Source organism: Rattus norvegicus, chromosome 19 (assembly GCF_036323735.1).
Source record: "Rattus norvegicus strain BN/NHsdMcwi chromosome 19, GRCr8, whole genome shotgun sequence".
Lineage (NCBI taxonomy): Eukaryota > Metazoa > Chordata > Mammalia > Rodentia > Muridae > Rattus > Rattus norvegicus.
The window spans coordinates 46,301,105-46,316,312 of NC_086037.1; the positions used below are offsets into that span (position 1 = coordinate 46,301,105).

Genomic DNA, 15,208 nt, shown 5'->3' on the forward strand with positions numbered 1-15,208 from the left:
TAGAACATAGAGGGGAGAGGGATGCCTGAAGCTCAACAGACAGCCAGGTTAGCCAATGGGTGAACCTGGATTCAAAAACTAGTGTGGAAAGCAACAGAGAACACCAGACATTGACCCCTGGCCTCCACAGGTACATATGCCAACACACACACACACACACACACACACACACACACACACACACACACGTATATACAAATACATACACACAAAGTAAAATAATAAATATATAAGCTAATTTTGGATTACACATCATTAAATGAATGAACAGTAACCATGGAATGTTCGATGTAAGGGCTGAGTGGGACAAATGCTCTGGAAAGAAGCAACCCAATAACCCACCATCCAAAGGGACAAAAGCGCACGCCATTCCAGGGCCAAATGAGATGGAAAATAATGACCACAAAGTCACAGATCCTGTCAAAATTAACTTAGGATTACTAAGTAAAAACCACATTACAAACCACTCCTCCCTACTTGCTGCCCAGGAGACAGCAGGGCTTAGAGATGGCCTAGCACTGTGCTCTGATGTAATCTAAGTTAAATGGCTTTTGAAAGTGACTGACTGCTGTATGGTCTGAAAGGGTCTTTGATGGAGGAAATGGCTTTGATGGCTACTCAGATAGCACAATAAAGTAGGGGATCAAAGCCTATCACCATTATATCCAAACTAGCTGGGTAAGCTGAAGGCTTCCTAGGTGCTCACAGAAGTCAGTCCTCAGAGACACGGAGAGTCCTCTACCCTTACAGCGCACTGGCTGCTTTACAGAATAACATTAAGTAAGACGCTAAGGAGTAAGAGATGTGAAGCCTCTTGACAGATTTCCCATGGCATAAATAACAGCTGCAGCCACTAAATGGATACCAGGGGACACAGTTAGAGCAATGTCCCAAGCAGAGGACTTTCATCAGGCAGCAGCTCCACAAAGCATTAACCAAGGCCAGGAGAAAGACCTCCAAGTCATGTCTGGCCTGGACCACAGCATGGCAAACGCCATTCTGCATTCCCCGAGCCCATGCTGAAAACCGATTGTGGAACTCAGGTGTTCACAGAAAAGGCCTATTCCCTCTAACAATGGTTACTTCTAACCTACATTTCCGAAGGACCCATAATGAATAGAACGGGAAAATACATCCGAATCAGTTATCTTCAGGGAGGGAGCCAATCAGTGAGAATATTTACAATTGTTAGGATGAAATTTATCAGTTCTAAACATCACACACTAATCCTCTGTATAACAAAAATGCAACCAATGAAAAGATTTGTAACAGCCCAATACCTTAAGGGTGAAAAAAACGTAGTAAACTCCGTCTCTCGTGTTCTTAATAAACAGCACTACCTTCTCAGGAGGTAGCTAACTTTAGTTTGTTTTCTATCTCTGTGGTAAACACCATGTCCAAAAGCAACTCGGGAAGGAAAGGGTTATTTCACCTTATGCTTCCTTCCCTATTACAGTCATCACTGAGGGCGTGAGGGGCAGAAAGTCAACCAGGAACCCAGAGGCAGTAACTAAGCAGACAGCACTGGGGAAGCTGCCTACTGACTTGCTCTCCAAGGCTTGCTCAGCCTGCTCTTTCAGACCAGGCCCACAATGGGCTGGACCGTCCCATAGTCAACCATTAATCAAGAAAATGCCCCCATACACTTGCCACAAGCAGTCTGAGGGAGAGAATACTTGAATAAGGTTCCCTCTTTCCAGATGACTCTAGGTTTGTGTCAAGTCAAGAAAAAGCGACCAACAAAATCTTCACTCACATCACACCAAAATACATCCTATGACCCAGCAGTGTTCCTGGGCACATCCTGAGGGATTCCGTATCCCAGCACACATGTGCTTGCAAATCTATATCCATTGCTGCTCTGACAATAGCTGGGGAGAATGCACATCAGCAAGGACTGGGTCACAGGCACCATGCATGCCGCACTGTGACTTCTCAGTCGAAATACCAAACAGTGATCAGAATGCTGGGATGTGCTCTTCTTTTTTTTTTTTTTTTTTTTTTTGGTTCTTTTTTTCGGAGCTGGGGACCGAACCCAGGGCCTTGCGCTTCCTAGGTAAGTGCTCTACCACTGAGCTAAATCCCCAGCCCCTGGGATGTGCTCTTCTAACAAGTAGTTCAGAGTTGACATAACAATGTGACTAGATACCGTAAGGTTTGTGTCAAGTTGACACAAAGTGGTCACGAAAGTTATGGGGACCAAACTCCCTGAAGAACCCCAGGACACTCAAGCAGAACACTGCACTGCAGCTTTCTCCACAGTTTAGGAAAAATATCAAGTGGGTACTTTAGTTCATTACCACAATAAAACATATTCGCAGTTTATGTTTATATATATCACTAAAAATAAACCTGATTTTTAAAGAGAAATATTTGTTTCTTGGTTCTTGGTTTGTGTAGCCAGGGCTAACTTCAAACTCAAGGCAATTGTACACCTCGGCATCCTAAATACAAGGTGTGGTGGTTTGAATGGCCTCCCAGGTGGACTTTGAAGCTCCAAGTTTCAACTAAGCATGCCCAGTTAGCACTCTGCCTCACAGCCGTTGTCTCAATACATAAGCTCTCAGCTACTGTCTGTCTATCTGTTGCTCCAGCACCATACCTGTCTGTCTGTCTGCTGCTCCAGCACCATGCCTGTCTGTCTGTCTGTCTGCTGCCAAGCTCCTGACCTCAGTGATAATGGACTCAGCCTCTGAAGCCAGAAGCAGGCCCCCCCAGCTTACTTTTTTTAAATTAATTTATTTACTTTACATCTTGAGCAAAGTTTTCCCCTCCCTCCTTTCCTCACAGTCCAACACCCCTATCCACCCACTCCCCACCCCCTGCCCCACCTTAGTTAGGGTTTTACTGCTGTGAACAGAAGCCATAACCAAGGCAACTCTTATAAGGTCATTTAATTGGGACTGGCTTACAGGTTCAGGGGTTCAGTCCATTATCATCAATACAGAAACATGGCAACATCCAGGTAGGCATGGTTCAAGAGGAGCTGAGAGTTCTACATCTTTCAAAGACTGCTTCCAGGCAGCTAGGAAGAGGGTCTTAAAGCCCACACCCAGTGCCACACCTACTCCAACAGGGCCACACCCTCTAATAGTATCACTCCTTGGACCAAGGATATGCAAGCCATCACACTCCCCACACATGTTCTTAGGTGGACCTTGGGGAATCCTGTGGAAGAGGGGAAGGACTGAAGGAGCCAGAGGAGTTAAGGACACAAGAAAATCTGCAGAATCAGCCAACCCATAGGGACTCATAGAGACTGAACTGCCAACCAGGGAGTCTGCATAGGACTGACCTAGGTCCTCTACACATATGTTACAGTTGTGTAGCTTGGTCTTCATGTGGGACTCCTAACAGTGGGAGCAGGGACTGTCTCTGACTAAACTGCCTGCCTTTGGGCCCCTTTCCCCATACTGAGCTGCTCATCTAGGCTCTACAGAAGAAGCACATAGTTTTACTTCAACTTGATAAGCCAAGGCTAGTTGATTTCCATGGGAGGCCTCCCCTTTTCTGAAGAGAAAGGAAGAGTGGATGGGGGAAGGGTTACAGGAAAAGAGGAAAGAGGTGGGAAACAGTAGAAGGGGTGTAAATTTAATTAATTAATTAAAATAAAAACTGGTCATCAAAAACACAAAATGCTCATTCTAATCCACCTCTGGGCCCCAACCCTCAGGTGAAGTTCCTGTGTGCAGGTAGAGGCAGCCCGTGCGTGAGTCCTGCTCCTATCCACGCCACTGTGTCAGTGAAGCCTCAGTGAGTAGCCTCACTCAAGGCCCCTGGAACTTCAGCATTCAGGACAAGCTAACGTTTCCGCACTGTTCTTCATGGGCCCAGGTGACAGTACCTCTGTTTTCAATGACAGTCCACTGTTGAAGAATATCGTTGCAACAGCAATGTAGGACACAGTTATCTCTGGCTTCAGTGGTCCTGAGAAGAGAGCAGTGAGTTACTGTTAGTGAGTCTGCAGCAGAGAAGTGGGTCTGAAAGAAGGCTCTCTAAGAGGGGAGAAAAGAAGACTTTCAGCATTAGCACTGTACCCCTGCGGCCCACTCCCCGTGGGAAGCATCCTCTGTGAGACACTTCCTTACTGCAGAGAAGCTGTCAAGGTAAGCACCATGGCTTTCTGGTTGAGCACATTATCCTCTAATGAAAGACCTTACCCAACAATCCATTGAGATATCAAGCCATGTTAGGAAACCCCTGAGTGGTCAAGCATGATGCTGGCATGATTCACAGAGGCCAGGAATTCTGCTGGACATTCCTGGTAGCATAAAATAACACCTACAAGCAAACTGTCATGTCCAAAATGTCAACAGTGCCCAGGCGGTGAAGGTGGGGCATATATTATTTAGGTCTCCTGTACTGGATTCCTGAAAGTCATATCTACACAGAATCTATGAGCAGGAGGGTACTTGGAAATCAAGTTAAGATCGGGTCTCACTGCAAGTGTGCAGTTATCTAACAACTATGCTTGCCTGTGTGCTTGGATTTGCAGTACCAGGGATAAAACTCAGGTCTCATACAAGCTGGCAAGCACTCTACCACAGAGCAATCGGCAGGCAGCCTCAGTGACTGGTATTCTGAAAGGGCTATTTGTATGCAGATACATAGTGAGGTCAGAGCAAAGACTGGAGTTATAATACCACACCCTACGGAAAGCCAAAAGTAAACACCACTGAAGAAGCAAAGAAAGCAAGGGCCCCAGAGGCTTTGGAGAGCATCTTGTCTTTGAACTCTGGCCTACTGTGAGGGAATAAATTTATGTCATTGTGAGGGTTTCTTTTTTAGTCATTTTGTTGCTAGACTACTTTGCTTCAAGTCAAATAAGAGGATCACAATCGTGTATGTATGTATGTACTATGTATGTATGTATGTATGTATGTATGTATGTATGTGAAACATATCTTACAATCATAGAATCCCAAAATCCTCTACCATTTCTTTTTTTTTTTAAGATTTATTTATTTTATGTCTATGAGTACACTGTAGCTGTCTTCAGACACACCAGAAGAGGGCATCAGATCTCATTACAGATGGTTGTGAGCCACCATGTGGTTGCTGGGATTTGAACTCAGGACCTCTGGAAGAGCAGTCAGTGCTCTTAACCACTGAGCCACCTCTCCAGCCCCTCCTCTACCATTTCTATCAATATTTTCAACATATTGATATGGATAGATGACCAAACTCTGAAAGATATCACTATTCATTCAGCAAACACTTGTTAAGTCATCAATGTCTTAGATATTTATATGGCGACAATTTCCCTGAAACAATGGAATAAACTATTTCATATGCCTGACATTAATGCAGTGTTCCAGTCTCTCACTGGAATAACCGAACTCCGAGGGACAAGCATGACAGGCATCCCACTTGTGGCTTTTAAAAAGAGGCGCACTGGTCTGAATTGTGAGCCTATCAGTCTCAACAGTGTATCAGCATACACTTCTCCAACAACTGGGGAGTCAGCTAAGGAGCAGAATGTAGAGGCAAGAAGTCTGACTCACATCAGGGGTAGATTGCTCCCAGAAATTCTAACTATCTGAATTCTGAAGTTCTGTTGTTTGTACTCCCTACACCCAGAGCCTCACTTTCTCAGACCCTGTCCTTGTCCACGCACGCTCTGTCCACAGTGGTGCTTCAAGGAGAATTTCTAGTGAGGAAGAGTCAGTTAGTGACATGGTTGCTAGCAAAAGATGGGGGTGACTCCAAAGACAGGGACATAGATAGCGAGGCGTGTCAGTCAGACATTCAATCCTGAACTGTCAGTGCTTCAAATTCCAGAGACAAGTCACAATGACTTCTAGCTTACACTAGCTGCAGATCTAAATAATCCTAAACCAAGAAATGCAGTGGGGCTATTCCAGGATAACTTAGAGGGTACTGGTCAAGGAGAAAGGGGCATTGGATTAGAGAGACACAGGCACCTCCTTGACACACACAACTGTTTGGAACTCCTCCTGGCTACAGGTCACCAAGGCAAAATGAAAACTAGGCAAATCCTTAAGAGCGGAGAGAGCCGAGAGTAGGGTATAATCTGTCACTTTTACAAACTAACAATTGTGTCTTCCAGGTCACCAGACAGTAAGGTTCAGACCTTTCTAAAGCTCGATGGTTGGTGTTTTCCTTTGCCTTTAAACACAATTCAAATTGTATTAGACAACAGAAATGGGATGAACACACTCACTCAATCAAAAGGAAAACGGGCCACTGAGAAATGAAGCCATTTTGACCTCTATCTAAAAGCTATTCTTTGTTGTTGCTCTCCGCTTTTGGAGACGACAGGGTCTCTTCTATAGAGCTCTGGCTGTCTTGGAACTCACTAGGTAGACCAGGCTGGCCTCCAGCTCTGAGATCCATCTCCCCTGCCTCCTAACAATGGGATTAAAGAAGTGTGTCACCTGGCTGGCCTCACACAGTCCTTTTGAAGGCAGGAGAGAAGGAACCCTTTTGTAATGCTAAAGAACTAGCAGCATCCTCAATCTCACTTCCAAACACCAACCCTAGGACTGCAGGCCGTGCACAGCAACTCCCTTCCAGACTGTGGGTTGGGGAGGGGACCACAAAGGGGGACTGTGGCTCAGGGGTTCAGAGAGTCTCCTGTACAAAGCTGGGTTCCACACACAACATCAATAAAACAAAATGACCAGAAAAAAAACTCAGTTCAGTCATCAAAACATTATACCAGATAAGGTGCAATAAGTATTTTATTAGTAAAATGAAAAGAACCAATACTTCTCTTTAAAATGGGGGGGTGGGGAGGAAGCATGCCGAGTGGGGGAGGGGTTCAATCCCAGCACTTGGGAGCCAGAAGCAGGCAGATCTCTGTGAGTTCAAGGCCAGCCTGGTCTACAGAGAGAGTTCCTGAACAGCCAATAAAATAAAATAAAATAATTTTTAAAAAGTTAAAAAAGGGGGGTTGGGGATTTAGCTCAGTAGTAGAGCGCTTGCCTAGCAAGCACAAGGCCCTGGGTTCGGTCCCCAGCTCCGGAAAAAAAAAAAAAAAGTTAAAAAAAGGCAGAGGATAAGCATGGAGATGCATATTTTTTAATCCCAGCCCTTGGGAGGCAGAGGCAGGTAGAGCTCTGTGAGTGTGAGGATAAGCCTGGTCTACATAACAAGTCCCAGGCCATCCAGAGCTAAATTAAATGAGACACTGCCCCAAAACAACTAATTAACTAAGTAAGTAAAAGAACGTGTAGGAGAGTCTATTTTTGTGTATACATTTAAAAACTTGCATTCCCGGCCTGACAAGATGGCCACAGTGTGTAAAGGTGCTTGTCACCAAGCCTAACAACTTGAGGTCAATCCACAGAACACAATCTGAGCACACCTTAAAACCACATTTCACAGTTCCAGCCGTGTGTAGTGGCACACACCTCTAATCTTAGCACTTGGCAGGCTAAGGCAGGCAGATCTCTTGAGCTGAGGCCAGCCTGATCTATACAGCAAGTTCCAGGACAGCCAGGGGTCTAGAGTGAGACCCTGTCTCAAAAAAATAAAAATAAAAATAAATCACATTTTCATCACGCAGTAACTAAAAGAAATGCTTTAGGGATTATAAGAAGTATGTGGGGGCTGGGGATTTAGCTCAGTGGTAGAGCGCTTACCTAGGAAGCGCAAGGCCCTGGGTTCGATCCCCAGCTCCAAAAAAAAAGAACCAAAAAAAAAAAAAAAAAAAAAAAAAAAAAGAAGTATGTGAGGGGAAACGTCCAGTGATATTTCTACTCTACATCTTTAATTGTTGTTGAGGGGTTCGCTGGAAGTGCTGCTGGACAGTTTTGACTTCAGTTTTTACAGATCAGACCAGACCACCAGCTGAAATGGTCACGGAATATAAAGCTCTGAACTAACCCAACGACATGCACAGAAAATTACAGGCCTTCGACTCCCCCCCAGCTGGGGACCGAACCCAGGGTCTTGCACTTGCTAGGCAAGTGCTCTACCTCTGAGCTAAATCCCCAACCCCTTTGACTCTTCTTAAGACAAGTAATTTTTATACAAGGGCCCTAGAAGAAACACATGAAAAGTTGTCTAATATTTAGTGAATTCAGCACAGTTCCCTTAGACTAAAAACTATAGAGTACAGGAATGTTTTTATTCCACAGAGCCTTCTCTTTATCTCTCTCTAGTGATATTTAATCTTTCTCTCCTCTCCCTCTCTCTGTTTTTGCCACTGTTGTTATAAAAGAGGAAGCCCCAGTTTCCACTGTTCCCTAACTAACCTCTGATGTGGTCAGGCCTCAACATCTACAAACACAGCATTGGGGGTGGGGGTGTCAATTCTGAGAGTGTGTGCCTGTGCTTAATTTGTGTATGCTAACACCCTGTTTCCGCCCCAATATTCTAGTCAAGGGGGGGGGGGGATCCTGATCTAAATTATTTTATAAGTTACTTCTAACTGGAAACATTCTGCTCCTACTTTTTAAATTTTTGTTTATTTGTTTATTTTGGGGTTTCAAGACAGAGTTTCTCTGTGGAACTACCTCTGTAGACCAGGCTGGTCTCGAACTCAGAGATCTGCCTGCCTCTGCCTCCTGAGTGCTGGGATTAAAGTTGGGCACCACCCACAACTGGCCTGCTTCTACGTTTTCATGAAGAAAAAAAAATCCTGTATCCATAGGGATTGTTGAAATGGAACAGTATTTCTAACACACAATAGTGTAGAAAAGTTCAATAACAGAGTCCAAGAGAATAACTGAGATCACAGAATCCATCTTGTTTCTGCCAGAAACTTTAAAGGACCGATTCACCATCAGAACCTTCCTGTCCACACAGGGAAGGCAAGGGAGGACATGTGGCAAACCCAGCCATGCTGGGCCACACAGGTCAGCAGGAACTCCATCTCAATGCTGAGCAGAGATCTCACTGAAACCAGTACCGTGAAGCATTGTGGGTCCCCCTCAAAGACAGAACTTCACTTCTCCCAGCTCCAGGGATAAGAGGCTCCACCTTCATTTGACAGAACTCAAACTCCCAACTTCACAGTTTCCCGAAGGCTCACAGAAAGGTTGTACCTAAAACTAACTGGTAATTATACATAATCTATGTTGCATTTAAATTTTAAGATATGCTAAACTTAAAAGGGAAAAAATTAAATATAGAAAGCTTTCCTATCCGAAATTGCTGTTTAAATAATTCCATCCAAACGATTCCAGAAGTTACTTCTAAATGGAAAAACTTGAAATGGGGGAAGAAAAAACACTATTCCAAGAGATCATTCACTTCTGTAAGGTTTTAATAAGAAGGTACAACTTCAAATATCCACACGGGCACCTCCTTCTTGAAAAAGACTCTGTGTGTGTGTGTGTGTGTGTGTGTGTGTGTGTGTGTGTGTGTGTGTGTTCTCTTCTGTCCTCATTTGGGTCCGTGGTATGATTGATATATTCGATCTGTCAGTAAACTTGGAACCTAACACTGGAGGTCAAAAACAAATGAACTGAAGAAACTCAATTAATATCTATGAAAAGCGGGACAAGGGTGTCTGAAGGTGGGGGAGAGAGAGTGTAAAAAGCCAGTGACGGGGCCCATGTTCTCACCCGTGTCCACAGGCACATTACAAAGCTCCTACTATTCTGGGACTGGAGCCGGGTTTTAACCCATCCACACTTCCTTGCCAAAACATACACTATGCATAGTCTAACACAGTCTGCAACTGTTAGACGGCTGCCTTGCTACAGCAGCCCAGCAGCACACGGAAGTCGTGTCCTGTAAGGAAAGAGTGCAACGTGTCAGTAGAAATGGGAGTTTTGGACTGTCAGCAACTAAGGCAGACTATTGCTCTCCAACACATGAGCCACCAAAAAAATCGAAGTTTGGAGCAAGGATGTCCTTGCCTGTTTTCCTTTTTCTTCTCCCCCTTCCCCCCCCCCCAATAACCTCCACCCCTTTCTCTCCAACAGCCTTTTTTCTTAAGGTGCAAAAGGGAGGAATCGGAAATAGACTAGATAATGAGGTCCACTCCAGGACTGATAAAGAACTCCTGGCAACCTATAGTCCCTTGGGATGGGATGCTACTCTGAGAACAAGAGGAGTAACTTTCAGTTTCTGTAACCTCACTCCCGGCACTGAGCAAAAGTCATTGATTGCCCGCAGAAAAGGCAACCTGCACTCCCATCCCCGTGCCCCATTCCTAATCCCATCCTGGGCTAGCAAGTAAGAAAAACCTGCTAAAGCCCCTCTCAACGTGCACAGGGGTTGGTCAGGGCGCTGCAAGGGCAGAGGTCTGCACCGCAGCCGGGGCGGCCGCTCCTCCGGAGGACTCGCCGACGAGTTCTGAAGTGGGACCCGGCGCGTGGCAGCCGGCGGAGGTGCGGCACTTACCCCCGTTCACTCCGACCGACGGCTCCAGCTTAGCGGCGCCGATCGCCACCACTATCCCGACCATGAACCATTCTTTCCTCACCCTCTCCAGCAGCCTCATATTTGTTAGGGCGGGTGGGTTTTGTTTATTTGTTTGGCTGGCTTGATTTCCAAATTGCGATCCCTAAATCCCCGGGGCGTCTCCACACTTTCCTCGGTCCCTCCAGACATGCAGCAGAGCAAGTCAAATTGCTACTCTTAAACGAAAGACCGAGGGGTGGCTCGGGCGGCTCCGAGGCGGGCTGGGAGTAGTAGTATCCAGTGACGGGAAAGCCTCGCTGAGCGCCGCCATCACTACCACGCGCCTCCGAATAGACGCGCACTCGGGCCGAGGACTCGGGAGCAGGGCACGTAGAACGGAGACACACCCACAACAAGCGAACGAGGAGGATGCAAGGGAGACGAGTCACGGGTTGCACTAACAGGACCCGCTGCGGTGCACACATGACCAAGCTTGGGGTGACCCGCGGTGGGAGAAAAGCACGAGGCGTCCCAGACGCCCAGCCTCATTATGGTGTCGCTGCAGTAAATCTACAGTGACGGAGGCCCGAGCCCCGAGGCATGCCTCGCAGTGAACGTCTCTCGCTCGACTCTGAGCCCGAGAGACGCGAGACGTGCGCCTGGCCGGTACCGGGCTGCGCCGCGGCGATAGCTGCGCGCGCCAGTGCCGGCGGTTCTCATGCGCGCATCCTCGGGGCATTACGGCGACGGCCGACGTCGCGTTGACGTTGCGCGGGGGGAGGGGAAGCCATTCGCGGCCTCTGGTTCTCGGCGGGAGCGGCGGCGGCAGACGCGTGTGGCGACCGGCGCGGGAAAGTGGCTTCCTAGTTGGGGGAGCATTAACCCCGTGGGTAGGTTGAAAATCGGTGGCCGAGCAGACTTCCTGGACGGTAGGCCCCCCGCCTTCCCGCAGCAGCGGCGGGAAGGCGGGGAAGGCGGGCCGGGCCTTCCCGCCAGGTCGGTGGCCTGCCCGGGCCTTTCTGCCCGACCGCCTTCCCGGCCAAAACCCGCCTCGGGAGTGGGGAGGACGGCCGGGATGGAGCAAATCTTCCCTGGGGGGCGGTGAGAGAGCGACCCAAGCTCCTCCCTACCCGTGTGCCGCGCGTGGGCGGGCGATTCTGGAGGCCGCGTGGTGCGGGCCTTGCCTGACCCCGAACCACTAAAGCAACAGGACAACTGAGAGGGGGCCAGGAACTCAGAACAAAAGCAGTGAGGGCAAGATGCAGGGTGGAGGGTCTGATGTCCGCCCCCCTCCCCCCTCGGCTTCTTGCATTGCAATTTGGCGAATCTATGACATAGTTTCACAAATGGTCTTCCGAGCATCAACCCTTCCTCTTTATGCACCCAAAGAAAGAAAGGAACAAAGTATTGTGGGACATTTTGAAGCAGCCTGGTTATCAGCTACTTGAATAGTTTACTATGGAACGTAACGTTCGAAAGAAAGAGATTGTACCAGACTTTCATTCTGAATGCATTCAAAGCTTGAAAGAGACTCGGCATGCAATTTGCTCTTTTTAACTTTTATCTTGCTGACATGACTCGCTATCCAAAAACTAAGCTGCTTTAAGCAGTTATGCTATCAGTTCTCAGTTGCACAGCCCCCACTGCCGGGTCATTACGCATCAGGCAGCAAGAAGAAAAGCTAATCTCAAGATAAAAAGAACTTAATAGGGAGACACTAAACAATTTACCAGGCAAAAGAAGTACATGAAATGTGATAAAGCCTTATTATAAGACAGTCACAAGGTAAGTGGAGTTTTAGGAAGCAAAATTTATAACAATTTTCTTACAGTAATTTTTCTCGGTTCAAAAGAAAAAAATCTGCCTCAGCCATCGAATACTCTCAAATTAAAAGGTCATCACAGAGATAGTGCTGGCTTAAGTAAGTCTGCTCACAGATTCTTTCTAGAGATCTCAACCTGTTTAGAACAGAATTTTAATTCATAGAATATTTTGACGTTAGTTCATTGTGAATTGTATTGTCAAGGACTGTATTAGTTTGCTAGGGCTGCTATAACAAATAGCCCCCTCGGAGGTAGCTGTACTCAGACAATAGACATGTTTTACTGTTGCAGAATAAGAAAGTCCAGAATGGAGTTGTTGGAAGGCCATGTGTTCTAAAGGCTCTTTCCAGCTTCCCTTGACTGTCGGTATTCCCTGGCTTCCTTGATTTAAGGTTCTGATGCTCCAGTCTCTGCCTGGTTCGGCATCACATTCCCCTCCATGTTTCACATGCTGCCCTCTGCATCCATCTTCAACATTGCCTTTTTCTGCATGTATCTTTAAAAGACACTTGTCCCTGGATTTAGAACCTAACCAGAATAGTGGGTCAGATTCCTCTAGATTAATTATATGAGCCTGTATCCTTTCTCAAATTAACTGTTCGGTACTGTCCCCTATAAAAGGCACGTGGTCCAATGACCTCGGAACTTGGATGTAGAAATCAGATGTTTGTGGCTATGATCAGCAGCGGTTCTTCAGAATGTCATGAAGTATAAGTACCATGTAAGGTGGAAGCAGAAACTGGATTGAGATATCTATAAGCCAAAGTATTCTATGAATTACTGACAACCACTAGAAGCTAGGAGGGAGTTGTGGTACAGAATTTTATTAAGACTTCTGGTAGAAACCTTCATACTTCATAACTTCCTGAACTATAAGAAAATCGGTGTTTTATAACCCACCCCCAGCCCTTTCACAATGCAGTTACAGCAGCCTGAGGAAACTAATACAATAATATTCACAGGTGCTCGTGTGCAGTAGTCCTAGTGGCTTTTCTGTTCTGTTCTGAGACCCAGCAGCTGTCACCGGTGAGCTACTTGGAAGGCCCCTTTGGCGAGCTTGTAGAGGAGCTTGAGACCTTCACCGTCCCTGCGACTCTTACCAGCGGGAAGGAAAGATGGTTGAAGCAGATCGCCCAGGAAAGCTCTTCATTGGTGGGCTCAATACAGAAACAAATGAGAAAGCCCTGGAAGCAGTATTTGGCAAGTATGGACGGATAGTGGAAATACTTTTGATGAAAGACCGTGAGACCAACAAATCAAGAGGATTTGCTTTTGTTACCTTCGAAAGCCCAGCAGATGCTAAAGATGCAGCTAGAGATATGAATGGAAAGTCTTTGGATGGAAAAGCCATTAAGGTAGAGCAAGCTACCAAACCATCTTTTGAAAGTGGCAGGCGTGGACCACCTCCACCTCCAAGAAGCAGAGGCCCTCCCAGAGGTCTTCGAGGAGGAAGTGGAGGAACTAGGGGACCCCCTTCACGTGGAGGATACATGGATGACGGTGGTTATTCCATGAACTTTAACATGAGTTCTTCCAGGGGACCACTTCCAGTAAAAAGAGGACCACCACCACGAAGCGGGGGTCCCCCTCCTAAGAGATCAACACCTTCAGGACCAGTTCGAAGCAGCAGTGGAATGGGTGGAAGAACGCCAGTGTCCCGTGGAAGAGATAGCTATGGAGGCCCACCAAGAAGGGAACCCCTGCCATCTCGCAGAGATGTTTATTTGTCCCCAAGAGATGATGGATATTCTACAAAAGACAGCTATTCAAGCAGAGATTACCCAAGTTCTCGAGACACCAGAGATTATGCACCACCACCAAGAGATTATACTTACCGCGATTACAGTCATTCCAGTTCCCGAGATGACTATCCGTCAAGAGGCTATGGTGATAGAGATGGATATGGTCGGGATCGTGAGTATTCAGATCATCCAAGTGGCGGTTCCTACAGAGATTCATATGAGAGCTATGGAAATTCGCGCAGTGCGCCCCCTACTCGTGGGCCACCACCATCTTATGGAGGAAGCAGCCGCTATGATGATTACAGCAGCTCACGTGATGGATATGGTGGAAGTCGAGACAGTTACTCAAGCAGCAGAAGTGATCTCTACTCAAGTGGCCGTGATCGCGTCGGCAGACAAGAACGAGGGCTTCCCCCGTCTATGGAAAGGGGGTACCCTCCTCCACGTGATTCCTACAGCAGTTCAAGCCGTGGAGCACCAAGAGGAGGTGGCCGTGGAGGGAGCCGATCTGATAGAGGGGGAGGCAGAAGCAGATACTAGAAACAAATAAGACTTTGGATCAAGGTCTCCATGCAGAGAAACACAAGATGGAAAGTCTCTGTCATAACTATCAAGGACTAATAAGAGAAGTTGTGTTACCTTTTTAAATTTTCTGTTTTAAGTTCCCCTTCATTTTTGTGTTCTTGTGAAGAAAAAGTAAAACATGATTAATTTTGATATTATGAATTGCTTTCAACAAGCAAATGTTAAATGTGTAAGACTTGACTTGTACTAGTGTTGTAATTTTCCAAGTAAAAGTGTCCCTAAAGGCAATTTCCTGTCTTGATTTTTTTTTCCCCCCCTAATAAATGAGGTCAGCAATTTTAAGAGCTTTGAGAAGCCATCTAGATAGTATTTGGCCTCTGGAAAATTGACTCAACCTTCCAATCCAGGTAAGCTAATTCTAGTAGAGGGGTAGTAATAGTGTATTGCTTTTAGTATCTCAGGGTGTCGTCTAACTTAAGTCTCAGTGTAAAAACCTGAGACCAGGCACCTAGGAAAAGCTGCTTACCCAGAGGCAAGAAAGGAAAGGCATAAAGCTGACTATTTCCTGTGCTGACATTTCTTTGGGAATCTTCAAGAGCCTTCCCTTGACCTCCAGTTAGTCTTTATTTCATTTTCTTGATAGAAGGTTTATCTGTGTAGCCTTGGTGAACCTGGAATTCACTCGGTAGACCAGGCTGACCTTGAAGTGGATCCACCTGAACTAGATCCTGATTGCTGGAATTAAACATGTGTGCTGCCATACCCAGCTTCCTTCATCCCTCTTAGGTGTTGTTTATT

General features: G+C 46.5%; 2 protein-coding genes across 9 annotated transcripts in view; one reads left to right on the plus strand and one right to left on the minus strand.

Moving 5' to 3' along the window:
- Slc10a7 (solute carrier family 10, member 7) overlaps window positions 1-10,649 on the minus strand; it is a 224,314-nt gene extending 213,665 nt beyond the window's left edge. For 4 of the 6 annotated variants that reach the window (XM_039097586.2, XM_039097585.2, XM_063277890.1 and 1 more), the window contains exons 1-2: window positions 10,321-10,638; window positions 3,845-3,927 (exon numbers count right to left, since the gene is read on the minus strand). In XM_039097586.2, the coding sequence (XP_038953514.1) occupies window positions 3,845-3,927; window positions 10,321-10,420 (183 nt within the window). In that variant the 5' untranslated portion in view covers window positions 10,421-10,638. Of the gene's footprint in view, window positions 1-3,844; window positions 3,928-10,320 lie in introns of all 6 variants that reach the window. The other 2 variants (NM_001010948.2, XM_063277891.1) reach the window with 2 other exon arrangements.
- Window positions 10,650-11,071: 422 nt separating this feature from the next.
- On the plus strand, window positions 11,072-14,698 carry Rbmxl1 (Rbmx like 1). Of its 3 annotated transcripts, none has more exons than XM_039097729.2 (2): window positions 11,072-11,210; window positions 13,106-14,698. In XM_039097729.2, the coding sequence occupies exon 2, from the start codon at window positions 13,259-13,261 to the stop codon at window positions 14,423-14,425; it is 1,167 nt and encodes a 388-aa protein (XP_038953657.1). In that variant the 5' UTR covers window positions 11,072-11,210; window positions 13,106-13,258; the 3' UTR covers window positions 14,426-14,698.
- The last annotated feature ends 510 nt before the right edge of the window (window positions 14,699-15,208 follow it).

Excerpts from the sequence above, each read along its gene's own strand:
- Rbmxl1 (XM_039097729.2), top strand. The coding sequence starts at position 13,259 with ATGGTTGAAGCAGATCGCCCAGGAAAGCTCTTCATTGGTGGGCTCAAT.